The sequence below is a fragment of the Channa argus genome, chromosome 8 (genome assembly GCF_033026475.1).
Source record: "Channa argus isolate prfri chromosome 8, Channa argus male v1.0, whole genome shotgun sequence".
NCBI classification, from domain to species: domain Eukaryota; kingdom Metazoa; phylum Chordata; class Actinopteri; order Anabantiformes; family Channidae; genus Channa; species Channa argus.
Window position 1 is genome coordinate 5,959,830 of NC_090204.1, and position 15,388 is coordinate 5,975,217.

Below are 15,388 nucleotides of genomic sequence, written 5' to 3' on the forward strand. Positions count from 1 at the left end.
AAAAAGTAAAACAGATTGACAAACTTCTGCTGTAATACTTCTGACCTCCTGCCAACAACCAAACAAACATGTGGCCCGCACATATAAACACATGGCCATTCAAGCTATGCATATGCTTGCACTTAAGAGAGAAAAATAAAATGACTCTGCTTCATGAGCAGTTAATCTAAACAATATGTGGACAGACAGGCTGGCCAGTGGCTAGACATACATAAAATGGAGAATAAAAGTATATAAAAAGCAGTTGAATAGTTTGAGTATAAGTTGAGGGTAGGCAAAATGGAAGAGTATTGAATTTTTTAATTATGTATGGGAATTTACAAGAGATATGTTTCCACCAATTAAAGTTCTGCAATATTTATAAGAAAAACTCCCACTGCAGCTCCCCCTTGCAGACATAAAGGTTAAACAGGATTGATAAAGGAAATAAGTGGATGAGTACCTCCTGTTTCTGCTCCACCCTCCAGCTCTGGCGTAGCACCTAAAACGTTAGCAGCAATGTTGTTTACCATATTTAAGATAGCGTCTAAAGGAAAAGAAAACAGACACACCAGTTATATATGGTAAAAAGAAAAAAAGGCTGACATGCAAATTGAAGGCAGACATTTATATGAACCCATAGGCTTTGGCATTTCTTCTTTCTTTACTCTCCTCTCTGTTGCTGAATTTCTTAGCTACTTTAAGATGATTTTCTTTTCTGTACTTTTCTGCAATGAAACTTTTCCTACAGGTTTTTCTTTTGTTCACACTGCTGTTTCTTGTGGTTTATTCTTCGGTGGGTGGGAGAGAGGGAATCTCTGGTAATTTGGGAGACAGAAGGGCACCAGTATTTTTATGATTGTGATTTAAAAAAAAGTCCAGTGTCTAGTGCAAACAGAAATATTTTAAATATTTCAAAGTATTTGCAAACACAAATATTCTTAGTGTACAAGTATTTGTGATTTCAAGTGGTTAAATTGTCAAAAAACTTGTAAAAGATGTTGATTTATGTTTGGGCTGCTGCACAAATGACTGTAATAGGGTAAATATTTTCTTTTGGATAAAGTATCAGATTAAAACGCCAGTTAAAATTGTGGGGTATGAAGTCTCTACACTTTACACATTTCCAAAACCCACAATGTTTTTACTAAGGTGTCTATAATTACACACAAGTGTGTGTGTACACATACTGGTTGCTGAGCCAAGCAGATTTTTAGAAGCCTTGTCTTCTGAATGTTGGTAACCAGGGGGAAAGTCTGAAGAGAAAAACATACGTTGGGTTATTTCTGCTAAAATACAAACTTCCAGTTTAACATTAACACATTCTTATTTCATCCTATTCAACACTACCTAAATTTTATACTGCTGCAGAACCTAACAATATTATACATAACAATGTTGATAGATTGGAGGAATTAATGAAGGAAACTCAGCAGCAGCATTTCAACGGATTACCAGTTAAGTCTGGCCTAAGATATTTGGAAGTCTGATTTGCAGTGAATGTATTTATCTCCAAGATAAGGCAGCATTAAAATATTTGAATAGTTATGTTAATTATTATTCTGTTAATTATTATTCTGTTAATTAAGTAAAAACGGTACATTTACAATCATATTAAGATAAGTTATGTCACCATCTCACCATAATCTTCTTCCAAGTACTCTAGTCTCTCTGAAGGATACTGTGAATCTGCTATCTCCTCATACTCCTCGACCATGCTAGTACCAAACACTCTATACAAAACATACAGAATGCATTAGGTACAAATGTACATACAGGAGAAAAAAAAAACAAGTTGGGAGCAATAAGAGGTAGTGGTGGTTTCCTGATGAATGTCTGATCTCAGCAGACTGTTTAAAGAATCTAACCTATGCATGGTATAGGTAGTATTATTATGCATCTGCATCACTCCTGTGTATGTTGATGTAATTAATATGGTGTTCTTCAAGCTTCTAGAGAGGCAAATTTAATCTCCTAAACCCTACTGACCCTGTTCCGAGGTAAACAGTAAAGTACAACAAATAATTGTATGTGAAAAATGTATAAAATGCTTTGCACGTATTTTTTCCTGTATTTCAAAAAGACGCCATCAAAAAACATGCCAGGTGTATTTTGTCTGTTTAGGCAAGCTGCATCTACCTCCCACCAGGGGCTTAACAGGTTATGTTTTCTTTCTCAGAGTATTTGTGAGATCAGAAAATTGTGTTCATACTCGTAAGAGTGGTTTTTACAGGCCTTCGAATTTCAACAGCATAACAAGAGCAGACCCCAAATGACATGACCCTAAATATCAGGGACAAGCATGCAGGCACATGTGGGTTTACATCAAACAAGAATAAATTCTGTATGTATCAAATTTGGCACAATAAACTGTAAACTACAAAACAAAACAATAACCCAATAAAATAAATACATCTACATAAGTCAATTTGGCTGCTCCTTTACCTCTGAGTTATTTTTTACCAGTGTAAAGTCAAACTCAGATTACTTGTAAAAAGCAGTTTCTGGCTGAATAAAACACTGTGTTGTTTAAAATACAGATCCAATTTCCTTCTCCCCTCCAGATTTTTTCTCCTTGAAGAAAAGGTCTAGAACTGTAACTGGGAAGAGGAATTTCTGTCTCACCTGATGAGGCTGAGGGGACAGAAGTGTTCTGAACCAAAGTGCGAGAGCAGTTCAACCTGCAAGGAACATGAAAAACACTTAAACATCATCCACCTTTTAACAACACTGTCAGTTTAAGGTATACATATTTAAGTGTATCCCATAAACATGTGCAAATGCATACTAAAGTGAACAAACACTGACAAAAGACATTGCTTGCATTTTCTAGTTGATAAATACTGTATGTTTCACATGCATTAAGACTGAGTGCTCTGCCAAAGCTCACCCATTAGTGTGCGACCATTAAAAAAAAACCACGTGTTTTAAAGTGCATCATAACATTGGGCAGAGAGAGAAGAGTGCTAACCTTTATGTACTTGATGAACATCTGATGCAAGAGAAAGACAGGAGGAGAGAGAAATAAAACAGGAAAAAGAAAAAAATAAGACTGAGTCAAGCTAAAAGCAAGTCAAGCATTCTTTTACAGTTTGGCTCTCTCATACATCCTGCTGTTATTCTGAATGTCGGATCATTGTTCTCTAACAGATCGGATACCAGAGAGATGTTTTTAACAAGCGGTTAGGAAAAAGCACAAGCAAGACAAAAGGACAGACAGACAAACCAGGACAGATTGAGGAAATTAGAAAGACAGAACAGATTCAAGCTGCTTATATCAGATTAAAGTATGTAATCCTGAAACTTTCAAAACCAAACTCTGTTTGTTATAAAAATGCTATAATTTTGAATCAGCATGCATCCACACATCACACCCACACTTACCACATATAAAGGAGAGCACAGAGCATGAATCTACTAACAACTATACACAATGAATATTCAGTCTGCAACAATGAGGGTAGAAGGGTGATGTAAGAGCCTGTTTAAACACAACTCATAAAAACCCAAGAGTGGATTTGACAACAACCGAGACCTAAAAATAACAGACATGCAAGACCTATTTCCAATAACAAACACTTTTTATGTTTAGTGTGTCACAATGAAACACAGACTGAGTGAGTGAATAGATACAGGGAACAAACTCAGCAACAGGGAAACTGTGTGACTGAACCAAAAAGGATTGGATCTACATAAAATAACTTTTTTGTTAAAAACAAACAAAAAAAAAAACACTTAATCTCAACTGTAATTGTTTGCCAAGGGTCCAATTGGTCACGACATCCAAGTCATAGTTATACTAATAGTTATGCACATCTACTGTTCTTAAGGGTGCACTGTGTGTTTTACAGTCGAATTTCTTTCTTGAGTCAAAGGAGAAGCTACAGGCAGCACTGATGGCACAACTAACTTAACATGAAATCCTAACTGCCTTCCTTACGCTGAAACTACAGCCTGGGCACATTATTTTACTAAAGTGTAACACACGGCTGAGAATAATTATTTTTTGAATTCCTCTTATTTTGATATAAATGTACTGTTCTAGCAGTAAGGTGTGAAAGGCCATACCTTCACATATTTAGCGTAAAGTTGTTCATCCAGTGGAAAACTCTGGACTATGCGCTCATCACGGGCGTGGAAAGTACCCAGCTTGACCCACTTATTGGTAGGATATCTAAAAACAGAGCAATGGAAAAGTAAGCATAATATTTGTACTTTAAATGAAATTTGGCAGGTTATCAAAAGCTGGATGTAAATGCTCCTGTGACTACAGGGCTGTCCCTCACCCAAATTAAGGGAAACCTTTTCTCTGCAGGGTCACTTTTATCTCAATTTTGCTGCAAGCTTATAAGTGATTGTGTGCACATGCAGAAAACTAGTGCAGTATACCTGTCACTGATGGAAACTAAAAAATCTTTTGGTGTTGATGAGAAGAGCTCGAAGTTAGCAATGTCCAGCTGCTTGACTTGGATAGGCTCACAGAGCTCTATCACAAACCTGAAGAGATGTAAACAGAATTTTTATCCAAAGATAAACGCACATAAAATGTACAACCCCAATTCCGAATAACTTAGAAAGATGTGTAAAAAGTAAATAAAAATAGAATGGTATGATTTGCAAATCTCATCAACCCTTATTTTATTCATAATAGAAGCCAAACAACTTATCAGATGTTGAAACTGAGAAATTTTACCATTTCATGGAAAATATTAGCTCATTTTGCAACAGCAACACATCTCAAAAAAACTGGAGCAGGGTGATGTTTACCATTGTGTTTACTTCTTCTAACAACTTCTTCTAACATTTGGGACGTGAGGAGACCAGGTGCTGGAGGTTTAGGAGAGGAATGTTTTCGATTCTTGTCTGATGCAGGATTGCAGGATTCCAGCTGCTCAACGTCATGTGCCTTTGTTCATGGATTTTTTTGTTTTATGAGGTGCCAAATGTTTTTTATTGGTGAGAGGTCTGGACAGCAGGCAGGCAGGCCAGTTCCATGCCCGGACCATTCTCCTCAAAACCATGCCCATGACTTAGGCACTAATGCAGCCCCATACCATCAGAGATGCAGGCTTTTGAACTGTCCACTGATAACAAGCTACATGGTCCTTCTCCTCTTTAGTCTGCAGGAAAGGGTGTCCATCGTTTCCAAACATAATTTCATCTTTTTATTAATCTGACCAAAGAGCAGTTTTCTATTTTACCTCAAAACCGTTTTAAATGAGCTTTGGCCCAGTGAACACTGCAGCATTTCTGGATCGTGTTCACATATGGCTTCTTCTTTGAATGATACAGCTTTAACTAACGTTTGTGGATTGCACAGGGAACTGTGTTCACAGACAGGGATTTCTGGAAGTGTTCCTGAGCTCATGCAGTGATGTCAAGTAGAGAATCATGTCTGTTTTTAATGCAGTGCTGCCTGAGGGCTCGAAGATCACGCTTATTCAGATTTGACGTTCAGCCTTGTCCCCTGCACACAAAGATTCCTCCTGATTCTCTGAATCTTTTGATGACATTATATAATGTAGAAGGTGGGATCTTCAAAGTCCATGCAATTTTACCCTGAGGAATATTTTTCTGAAATTGTTCCACAATTGTTAGACTCAGTATGTCACAGATTGGTGAACCTCTGTCCATCTTTACATTCCAGAGGTTCTGCCTCTCTGAAATGCTCCTTTTATACCCATGTTACTGACCTGTTAACCTAATAACCTAATAAGTTTTGCGATGCTCCTGCATTTCTTTTTGGGGCATTTACTTTTCCAGCCTTCTGTTGGCCCTCTTCCAACTTTTTTTGAGATGTGTAGCCGCCTTCAAATTCAAAATGAGCTAATTTTCTATAAAAAGGTAAAAAGTCTCAGTTTCAACATCGGATATTTTGTTTATGTTCTACTGTGAATAAAATATGTGCTGATAAGATTTGCAAATCATTGCATTCTATTTTTATTTACGTTTTCACATTGTCCCAACTTTTTTGGAAATTGAGTTGTACATCATCTCAAATTTGGATGTGACATATATAAACTGTATAACACCAGTACACTAACCAGATTTTGTTGCTGCAAGGATTTAACATGTAAAGATCCATATTCTCCATGAGAATGGCAGAAGTGCTCTGAAAGAGAGACAAAAGAAGTCAAGTGAGTTGCTCTGGACAACCATGCAATTTATATTCACTTATTCAGTAATTTATAAAAATATAACTTCTATTAAAAGTCTCAAATTAGCTGATCCTAAAAGTAAAGGTGGGTATGTTTCAACTGGTGATGGAGCATGACAGTACCTCTATGCTTAGCTGTCTAAGCACATTATTTTGTGTGTAGGTGACAGGGAACATGGGTGATGTGTGTTTAACCTTGGCCTCATTGTTGGCAGAGAGTATCTTGGCACCACACTCCACAGAGGCATAGTTATTCTTGAAGTTTTTCGGGCCCTTCTTAGCTGAATGGGAGCTGCCGCTCATAGAGGCATGGAGAGACTGACCTTGATGGAGAGAGTGTTACATTAGGTCCATTGGAGACACTAAAAAAAAAAGTCTTGTCTGAGAGGAACAAGTAGAGACAGGTTACGCAACATACAAACACACGCTCCACTGACCACTGCACATTGCATGCAAAGGGAGAAGGAGAACTGAGAGGGAGATGACGGGAAAGATAGACAGGAATAGAACACAAAGAGGAGAGGCAAGGCTAAAAAACCTTAGTAAGAAGGACAACAAAGAAATAAGATAAGATGGAGAATAAAACTGAAAAGTGAAAGCCTCATTTGTCTACACAAGCTGTGCTGCAAACTGTGCTTGGGTGTGTCATCATCAAACTATCGTGGTGTTATCCTCAGACTAAAATAGGCCTTTGGACTTCAAGGAAATGTACACTTTTTATATGAATGCGCTTTAATATTTATTTATTTTTTTAATTCGAATGCACCTACTTTTCTCTTTCTCCACCTCCATGACTTGTTTCTTCCACTCATCGAAGGTGGGGATGTCTTCTTTGCTGGGCACTGAGGGATCGGTCTCTTTGATATCCCCTGGCTAAAACACAAAGAAAGGTACATCATATACACATGCCCATAAAGAAAGTAGAAGTGTTAGACAACCAATGTCACCCTAATATCCTAATACAAGCAAGGCACAGAGAAAATGTATCTACTGTCTACTGGAGCATTCACAGTAGACAAGAAAGGGCAGCATGGGGGTGGGGTGGATAGCGCTGCCACAGCTAGGTGGTTTACGAATGGAATTTACCTGCCGGCTGCGACCTTACTGTGGATTTTGAATGTTCTCCCATGCTTGCATTTGTTTCCTCTGAGTAGTTGCTGCAAATTGTGCCAAATCCATGCTTGACAAACACAAATTTTAATAAACAAATTGTTTATGACAATTATAGTAATTTCCTACATGCAATTGACTTTGTTAGGCTGCTAAGTACTTGAGGTGTATGTAAAAATCAAGATTCTGAGTGACTGCTGAAAAAAAATTTTTTGTACTAAATGTAGCTCAAGAACTCCTTTACAATTTTACCACTAGACTTTTGAATGCACATACACAACTGTTCAATGTTTCAGTACTTACTGCATAACATGCTGTTGTCTAACAAGATGATTAACCGGAAAAACTTTATTCTAGGATCGTGTCTGATCCATTAATTGACGACTAAATGCTCTGGTTCCATGACAATTTGTATTCAAACAGTCCTCTTCATCATGCTGTTCTCATTTTACCATAATGAGACCAAGATGAAACTTAACAATTGAAAAGTTATTGAGACATTGTCCTTTTTTGTTGTGGTATACCCACCACTGTTGTTAGCTTTTGTTTCAATAAATTGTTTGAGATGAAGAAATTACCACTGTATGTTTCTACTTAAATGCACTACTTTCATGATATAATATCACTGTAGCATGAAGTTTTTAAAATTTTCCATAAGTCACCTGAAAGTGGAATATCCCTATCTTTTCATAGATCATGTTTAAAAAAACATGCCCAGTCCAATATGGTGGAATGCTAATGTATGTTCTAGAGGACAGAAGAGCTTCTAGGTTTATACAGTATGTCTATACTCCAGACACACCGCTCCACCAAAGAACATTTCTTTAATTCATACAGTGTGATTAACAGAAATATTGTTCAAACTAATGTGAATGCTCCATAAAAGATATCATGCTTGTTCAGTTGACCAGGGGCTGTACAAGGAAATGCCAATTTGAAGCATGTAGGGTGACATTTATTAAAAATATGTTGACTACATCTCATGGAATGAAGAATCATGTTACCCAGTAGAGCTTTATGTCTGGCTTATCTATTTTTAACATGAGTAGTGTAGATTCCATGTTAGTTTTAGCATGCGTATGATGATTGAATATGATTGATCGAATAATTCGGTTAATTTTTTAAAAAATGACCAAAGTTGTATTTTAAAAGCCTCCTTTATGAACAACACAGTATCACAACAGATCTTTTAGTTCATTGGAAAATAAAGTCTTCTTACATGCCTGAAATCACATACAAAAACATTTTATATATGTGACAAGTCCATAATAGGAGAGAAAAAAACACAAAGATTTTCATAAAATAATTTTAAGAACTGGATAACATCACTGAGCCTTTATATAAGCTACATGCTATAGGCACTGATTAACAGTTAAGAGACTTCTATCCACAGCTAATGGGTAATCAGCTAGCCCATGGGAATTAAAACATGCAGTGAGCTGTGAATAATAATATGGATCATACAAGTGCCCTTGTGGACCTCAGAGTCTGATCCTAAAAATCTACCAACTCTACGAGCTCTTATGTAAACACACCCAGAGGCTCACGGGAGTCATTACCAGCCACATAAAGATTAGTCAGCAGATCCTGGCTTAAAAACAGCAAAACAAAAAACAAATACACAATGCACAAAATCCCCTTAAAAAGGGCGACTTCACCAATTTTCACCTTGCTTTCCATGGCCTTAGCTTACGGTGTAAATGAGCATTATTCATTTAAACTTTGGGGGAGCTCTGGAAAACCAGGTTAACCATGATTACAAACGTTATAGTGTAAGCAACAATATAACATAATGAACTTAAGGTTCCTCCAAGTGATGTCATCTGGAGGCATTTTTTAGCTACAATTAAAGAGATATTTTGATATAGTGAAGTCAGAGGGAAGTTTAATGAAATGTATATACACTGTAAATGTACTACCTAAGCTAGAACCAAAAGAAGCAAGTTTAAAATCAGTGAAGGCCTCCTTTACAAACCGGTTACATTTCCCCCGGAATACTCTTCTTTCATTATCCTTCAACCATGACAAATGCAAATGAAAGAAAGCTGAGTCATTATATAAAACATTCAAAAGCTGCTACAACAGCTGTGGGCACTGAATATTTGAAAAGTTTATGGAAATCTGAGTCTTTCTAAAAGACTAGAAAGACATTCTGAAAACTGACAGCAACATTTTCCACCCTGCATTTATGTCTTATCCAAGAGTCAAATTTTCCATCATGATACTATACCTGCAACACTAATGTTTATGCCTATGGCTAGTAATACTAAACCAACAAGTTGAGTTTATTTATATAGCACTTTTTTGACATAACAATTTGCTTCACATAAAAAATTAATTAAAATATAACTCGATGGCAAAAAGAAGAAATACTGTACTGTACATATGGATAAAACGACAGTAGGATAGATAGAGTCCTTAATCAAAGGCAAATCTGAACAGTCTTTCCTGCTGTCTAAGAAAGCCTGTTTTCAGATCTTAAAGGGGCACAACATCCTGTTCAACTTTTGCCACTTTTGTCCTTTTGAATCGAGAAAAGCTGTTTCCTCTGGTACCTACCCAATTTTTGATGAAAAAAAAAATAAAATAAATAAGGACCTGATTTTGGGTTTATTACAAATATACAACAACCATAACAATTGTCTTCTAAGAAACTAATAACAAGTTTTTGATAGTAAGTTGATTTAAAGGCCATTTCTCTAGATCACTTCAATTAATTATGAACAATAGCATTCTACCATTACCTACATTAAGTACATTTCTCATCCTGTCAATATGAATCTTACATTTGACATTAGCAGAAATGACTCAAACAATTCACAAATGCTGATCCAGAGTCAGCACTTGGTCAAAATTGACACCAAGATTCTGACTGAGCATTTCATAAATAAAGAACCACAACTTATCTGCATCTATGGGACAACACCGACAGGCGCACAAAAAAAACAAAAAAAACAAAAAGGTTTATCTTTATTAGGCTGTGGAGAATTATCAACCATTTAATATTTAATTGCAATTACAAAAACGTGTATATAAATATTTTGATGTCCAACAGATGTATAGGTACATAGTCTGATTTGCAGTATTAAGATATACCTTTAAAACTCCTTATTATGTACCTGAATTACGTCCAAAACAAAATGCAACCCAGAACAAGATGGGACCAAGAACAGAACCTTGTGGCACACCACACAATTAAGGTGCATAGAAGAAGGCATAGAGACTTCCATAATGTTCTGCTTTTAAGCTACTAATTATTAGGAAGTGAACTGATTGTTTAGTCTGAAAACTTGGGAACAGTGTTCTCCTGACCTGCTGTTTTTGGTGGTGGCGGGAGGTGTTGCCTTCACGGTCCAAATCTGATGACTCATTCTCCAGCTCCTGTTGTTGCTGCTGCTCAAAGCCCACGTGACTTGGTGTGGACTGGACATCTGCTTCAGAACCAAAACTGTGGCTCTGGTCTGACTGCAGGTCCTCTGTGCAAGCCTCATCGACACTACAACACAGACAGTTCGGACAGAGGTCAGCGGGATTGAGATTGAGTTAAAGGGAAGAGAGAAACAGACAAGGGATAAGGGATAAGGATAAAGAGGGTGGAAAACACAATTAAGTGCAAAGTAATGTTGGAAACATGGTGCTAACAAAATAGATTCAGTGTATTTGACAATATGGCCAGGTCTTTGTCATCAGCAGCAAAAAAAAAAAAATAAAAAAAAAATTGGAGAGCAAGGTCAGTGGGCGACGGCTGTGCACAACAGAGAGGTATAGCTTGTACCTTCATTACCTGTCTCTGTGCTTTGATTGGCCTCTGGGGGTTAGAAACTCACCTGAGGGGAGGGCTGCCAAAAGGAGAATTTTCACAGGTTGCCAGTTCGGGGGGAATGACCCTGTACTGTGAAACAGAGTGCTCAGCAAAGACAAAGTTGTCTACTGGGAGTTCATCTCCTGCACTGGCAACCCACACTGCACTGGGGGAAAGAAAGGACATGGTGTTTACCACATCTCCTTATATTTGGGAGGTAGAGATAGGAAGGTAATAAGGTAGAAAGGAATAAAAGGGGAAAGGCAGAGTAGATAATTAACACAGAATGGAAGGAAAGCAGGAGCGGGGGGAAGAAAAAAAAAGTAAGAACTGTAAAGAGAGAGACGGATGAACAAAAGGGATGGAGAGGTCACTCGCTGGTCGGGATTTTGGAGTGATCCCTTAAAACAAACGTTGGCAAACGACATTTTCTTCTTGAAAGTTCCTCCCCAACATATCCAGAATCATCTGGGTTGCAGTTTCATGTCCACATTGAAGAGTTCTACAGACTTCCATTACAAAGTCCAGTCAGAAAACAAATTTGCACACGAGTGCAACTTCACAACAGTGGCTACCACTGTCATGAAAATCGACTCTAAAATATGCATCTGTCCTTTTAGCTTTTCGGTGGCTAAAGTAAAAATTAAAAAGTGAAATAAAGCAAACTAATTAACAAAATGTAAAAGACAGGTAGATTTAACAGCCAGTTGAAAAGAAATGTGTATGTACAATATGACAAAACAATTACCAAAAACATCTGAATTAATATGAAATTGGCTTTAACATGCCAAGTTCTAATCCAAGAGTCCCTGACATAAGCAAGTGAATGTGAGCTTACCCTGTAAGAGTTGGGTCGGTGCTCTGTGAGGTAGGTGTGTTTACAGCTTCATCAGGGGATGTGGCTGGGCTTGGGTCCAGGCTGGGATGTGCAGCAGGGGTGTCACTGGAATCTTCTGCTTGGGATGAAGAATCTGTGAACAGTGGAACTGGTTCTGGAGTCGAGGATACTTGGGCTCTCTCTTCATGGTCCTCAGTGTCAGTATGCAGATCTAAATTAGCTTGGGGGTCTGGGGTGGGTTCTGGCTCAGGAGCATCAGGTACAATATCAGATTCTGAGTCCGACTTGGTCTCTTCCACCTCAGCTGCCTGAGGATTCACAGTCTGGAAGACAAAGCAAGTTGCAAATAAAATAACAAAACATTTACAAAACATTGCCCTATTACTAATATATATGTATATAACTCAACTTTCTATAACTCGGCTTTCATGTGTTTGTTAGTTCCATTAACAGAGTATCCCTTTATTACTATTATGTATTGTTTTAAACAATAATAAACTATAATTATTCAATACTTGGCACATTATATTGTAGCTATTACATTTTTTGAAGGTCATTTAATTTTCACAATAATTCACTACCTTAACCTGGTGTGGCAAACATATTTTCATCAGTATTTAACAAGTTTTAAGGACTGATAGACTCATAGTTTTACCTGGTATATTTCTTTATGAGCTTCCTTCTCTAATTCTGCTCTGTCTGTCTCTAGTCCCATATTGTATGATGTGTGTGTCGGCCACTCTTCCACCTAGGAGAGAAAAAAGAAAACAGGAAAAAAAAACACAGATATAAGGAGGAATTTTTTTTACTTTATTTTAAATAATGAATCACTTAACAAATGCAGAAAAACATTTTGACTGGATAATGTTAAATTTAACAAATGCACTGAGTTTAAAAAAACAACAACAACAAAAAAACAAGTCAGATGTATAATATCTTTGAATCACTGGTTGTGAAAAAACTTTTTTGCTGGACAAAGACTGTATTATAAGAAACTGCCAGGCCTGTTGACCTCCCCTGGCATGTCTGTTTGTTGCTGGACCACAAACAATGATTCTCTTCTTCTCTGCTCTCACATGCATACCAAAACACACTCACATCCCCAAATTATCATTTATTCTGATCCCCATGCACATAGAGAACTATGAGAATCCATTTATAAGATTATGAATATGAGTTTCTTACAAAACCATTTTCTCTCTGGTGTGAATGTAGGCAATGACATGCATCCAGCTGACAAAGTAGCTGAGTAAGATCAAATACTAATCCATCCTAAGGTTACAGAGAGAACAAAACAGCTAAGAATAGGGAAAACTTGGTATTCTCTGGACCCCCTATTTTAGCTGGGCTGCTTTCAAATAGGGTTGGGGAGACGTAACAGATTACACCACAACAAGCTTCCTGGCTAATCGGTAACTGCTACGAACACGCTTATATACACCTAAAGCTGGAAGTCAAAAAAGCTGTATGTGCTGCGCTAACTGTTCAAACTAATGTGCCACAGATTCTGGTGAACACTGAGACAGTCACACTCCCAAACCAGACAGGACCCTGTAGATGTGAGCAGACTCCCCATTAGCAGCAGACAGAGGAGGGCAGGCATTAGTAAGTGATCCCTGGGATGTGATACTGAACCGTTTACTGAGGAAATGTAGATTGCACCACATTCCTTTAACTTGACTGGAACAAGCTCTTCAAAGATCAACGGCTTTGGGCTTGTCGAAACATGTGCCGCACGTTGATTTGGCATGCGTTTTTACGCAGATGCCCTTCCTGCTACAACCCTCCCATTTTAAGCAGGCTTGGCACCAAGGTGGCCCTTGGTGGCTGGGTGGGGGTGAGATTCAAACCCGCTGCCTTCTGCATCCCAACCCAATGCTCTACCACTGATCCAACAGGCCCCCTCTGAATGGAGAATAGTGTATTTTGAACTTGTATGAATAGCTACTTACATCTATGCATGAAAGTGTGTCAGGTCAACCAACATATGCACTCATCAGGTTCTAAGCTGGTTCATATGGCCCTGTATTTTCAGTCCGTGGTGTTGACATTTTTCTGTATGCATTTACACACGTGGGTTAATGCACATACAACTAAATATTTCCGGACACATTTCCAACTATGTCCCACTATTACACAGCATTGTCAGAGGTAAACTTGGAGAGGTTAAGATGAAGCAGTGAGAGTTCCATTGCTTATGTAACACTCTCACACTCCCACCATTTATGGGCTGGTTTCTGTGACCATTCATGCCAATCACTACTCCTCCTTTCTCTAAGCCTCCTACTTCTCACCAGGGTTTAGTTGGTTATCAAGTGCATAATCCAGCTCCAGTCACTTTTTGTATTTTGATAACTCATACACTGACTCTAATAACAACAACAGTCTCCATTGTACAGACGTCTAGGGCTGCACCTAACGATTATTTTTTTTTGTCGATTATTTCTATTTATTAAATTCCTATTATTGTCTTTATTTGTCAATTAATATATAATAATATAATAACATAACATAATTAATGTATTAAAAATAAAGAAATAAACCCATCAGTCATTTATATTTCAATATAATATTTCCAAGTATGCACTGCAGGGCATTATTCCTCCCCCCAAAAATAGGCCAGTCTTAACTGGTAATCTGTGTTTTACAGATTGATATGAAGTCTCTCCAAAATATAATTAAAGCAAGAGCTTGTTCCATTTAAGTTAAAGGAATGTGGTGCAATCTACATTTCCTCAGTAAACAGTTTGCTTTAGTTAAAATACTGATACAGAATTTTAGAATGATCATGAAAGCAGGCACTATTACTGATCCCTGTCCTCCTCTGTCTGCTGCTGATGGGGACTCTGCTGACAGCTACAGGGTCCTGTCTGGTTTGGGACTGTGACTGTCTCAGCGTCCTTTTAGGACTTCCAGCTTTAGGTAGACGTAAGCTAATGTGTTTGTAGCAGTTAGCGATAAGCCAACAAGCTTTTTGTGGTGAACACATGACAGTAGATGGAGAACTAAGGGCACAGCGGATGCTATTATGGAGCGTTTTTACCCCAGTACCCGACAGAGTACTGATGTTGTCTGGTCAAGTTAAGGAGCAACTTGGACTTTACCTGAGGTGTCTTCTCCCTCTCTGCTGCAGACAGGGACACTTGACTCAGAGAGAAGAAACAGCTCAACAAGTTTATTTTCTTATCGCTAATCTCAGTGGTGTCTTGAAGAATTCATATCCGGGGATTTCAAAACACAAATATTTATATTTTTGTGCTCTAGTTAACCTTTGAGCAACTAAATCCACACACTGTGAGGTAATTTTATTTATTGTCCAAGGTACCAAATCTTCGTGTACCGTTAATTTCTAGCCTAACTTGTGACAATGCGCATTTCAAAAAAGATGTATCAATGTCCCCCACCCTTTCAGACATCCATAAAAATGTATCTACTATAAAATTAAACAACATTTTATTATGGCCTTGATGGTTAGAAAAGTCTTTCTATAATTTGTCTAGAA

At 37.7% G+C, this 15,388-nt stretch overlaps 1 protein-coding gene across 5 annotated transcripts in view; it reads right to left on the reverse strand.

Annotated features, from left to right (window-relative positions):
- Window positions 1–15,388, reverse strand: part of suco (SUN domain containing ossification factor) — a 40,159-nt gene that overhangs the window by 8,749 nt on the left and 16,022 nt on the right. For 3 of the 5 annotated variants that reach the window (XM_067512171.1, XM_067512175.1, XM_067512174.1), the window contains exons 3-16: window positions 12,542–12,634; window positions 11,887–12,209; window positions 11,074–11,214; window positions 10,559–10,742; window positions 6,907–7,009; window positions 6,332–6,459; window positions 6,024–6,091; window positions 4,369–4,476; window positions 4,048–4,153; window positions 2,951–2,971; window positions 2,605–2,660; window positions 1,621–1,712; window positions 1,170–1,235; window positions 443–526 (exon numbers count right to left, since the gene is read on the reverse strand). In XM_067512171.1, the coding sequence (XP_067368272.1) occupies window positions 443–526; window positions 1,170–1,235; window positions 1,621–1,712; window positions 2,605–2,660; window positions 2,951–2,971; window positions 4,048–4,153; window positions 4,369–4,476; window positions 6,024–6,091; window positions 6,332–6,459; window positions 6,907–7,009; window positions 10,559–10,742; window positions 11,074–11,214; window positions 11,887–12,209; window positions 12,542–12,634 (1,573 nt within the window). The remainder of the gene's footprint in view (window positions 1–442; window positions 527–1,169; window positions 1,236–1,620; window positions 1,713–2,604; window positions 2,661–2,950; window positions 2,972–4,047; window positions 4,154–4,368; window positions 4,477–6,023; window positions 6,092–6,331; window positions 6,460–6,906; window positions 7,010–10,558; window positions 10,743–11,073; window positions 11,215–11,886; window positions 12,210–12,541; window positions 12,635–15,388) is intronic. The other 2 variants (XM_067512173.1, XM_067512172.1) reach the window with 2 other exon arrangements.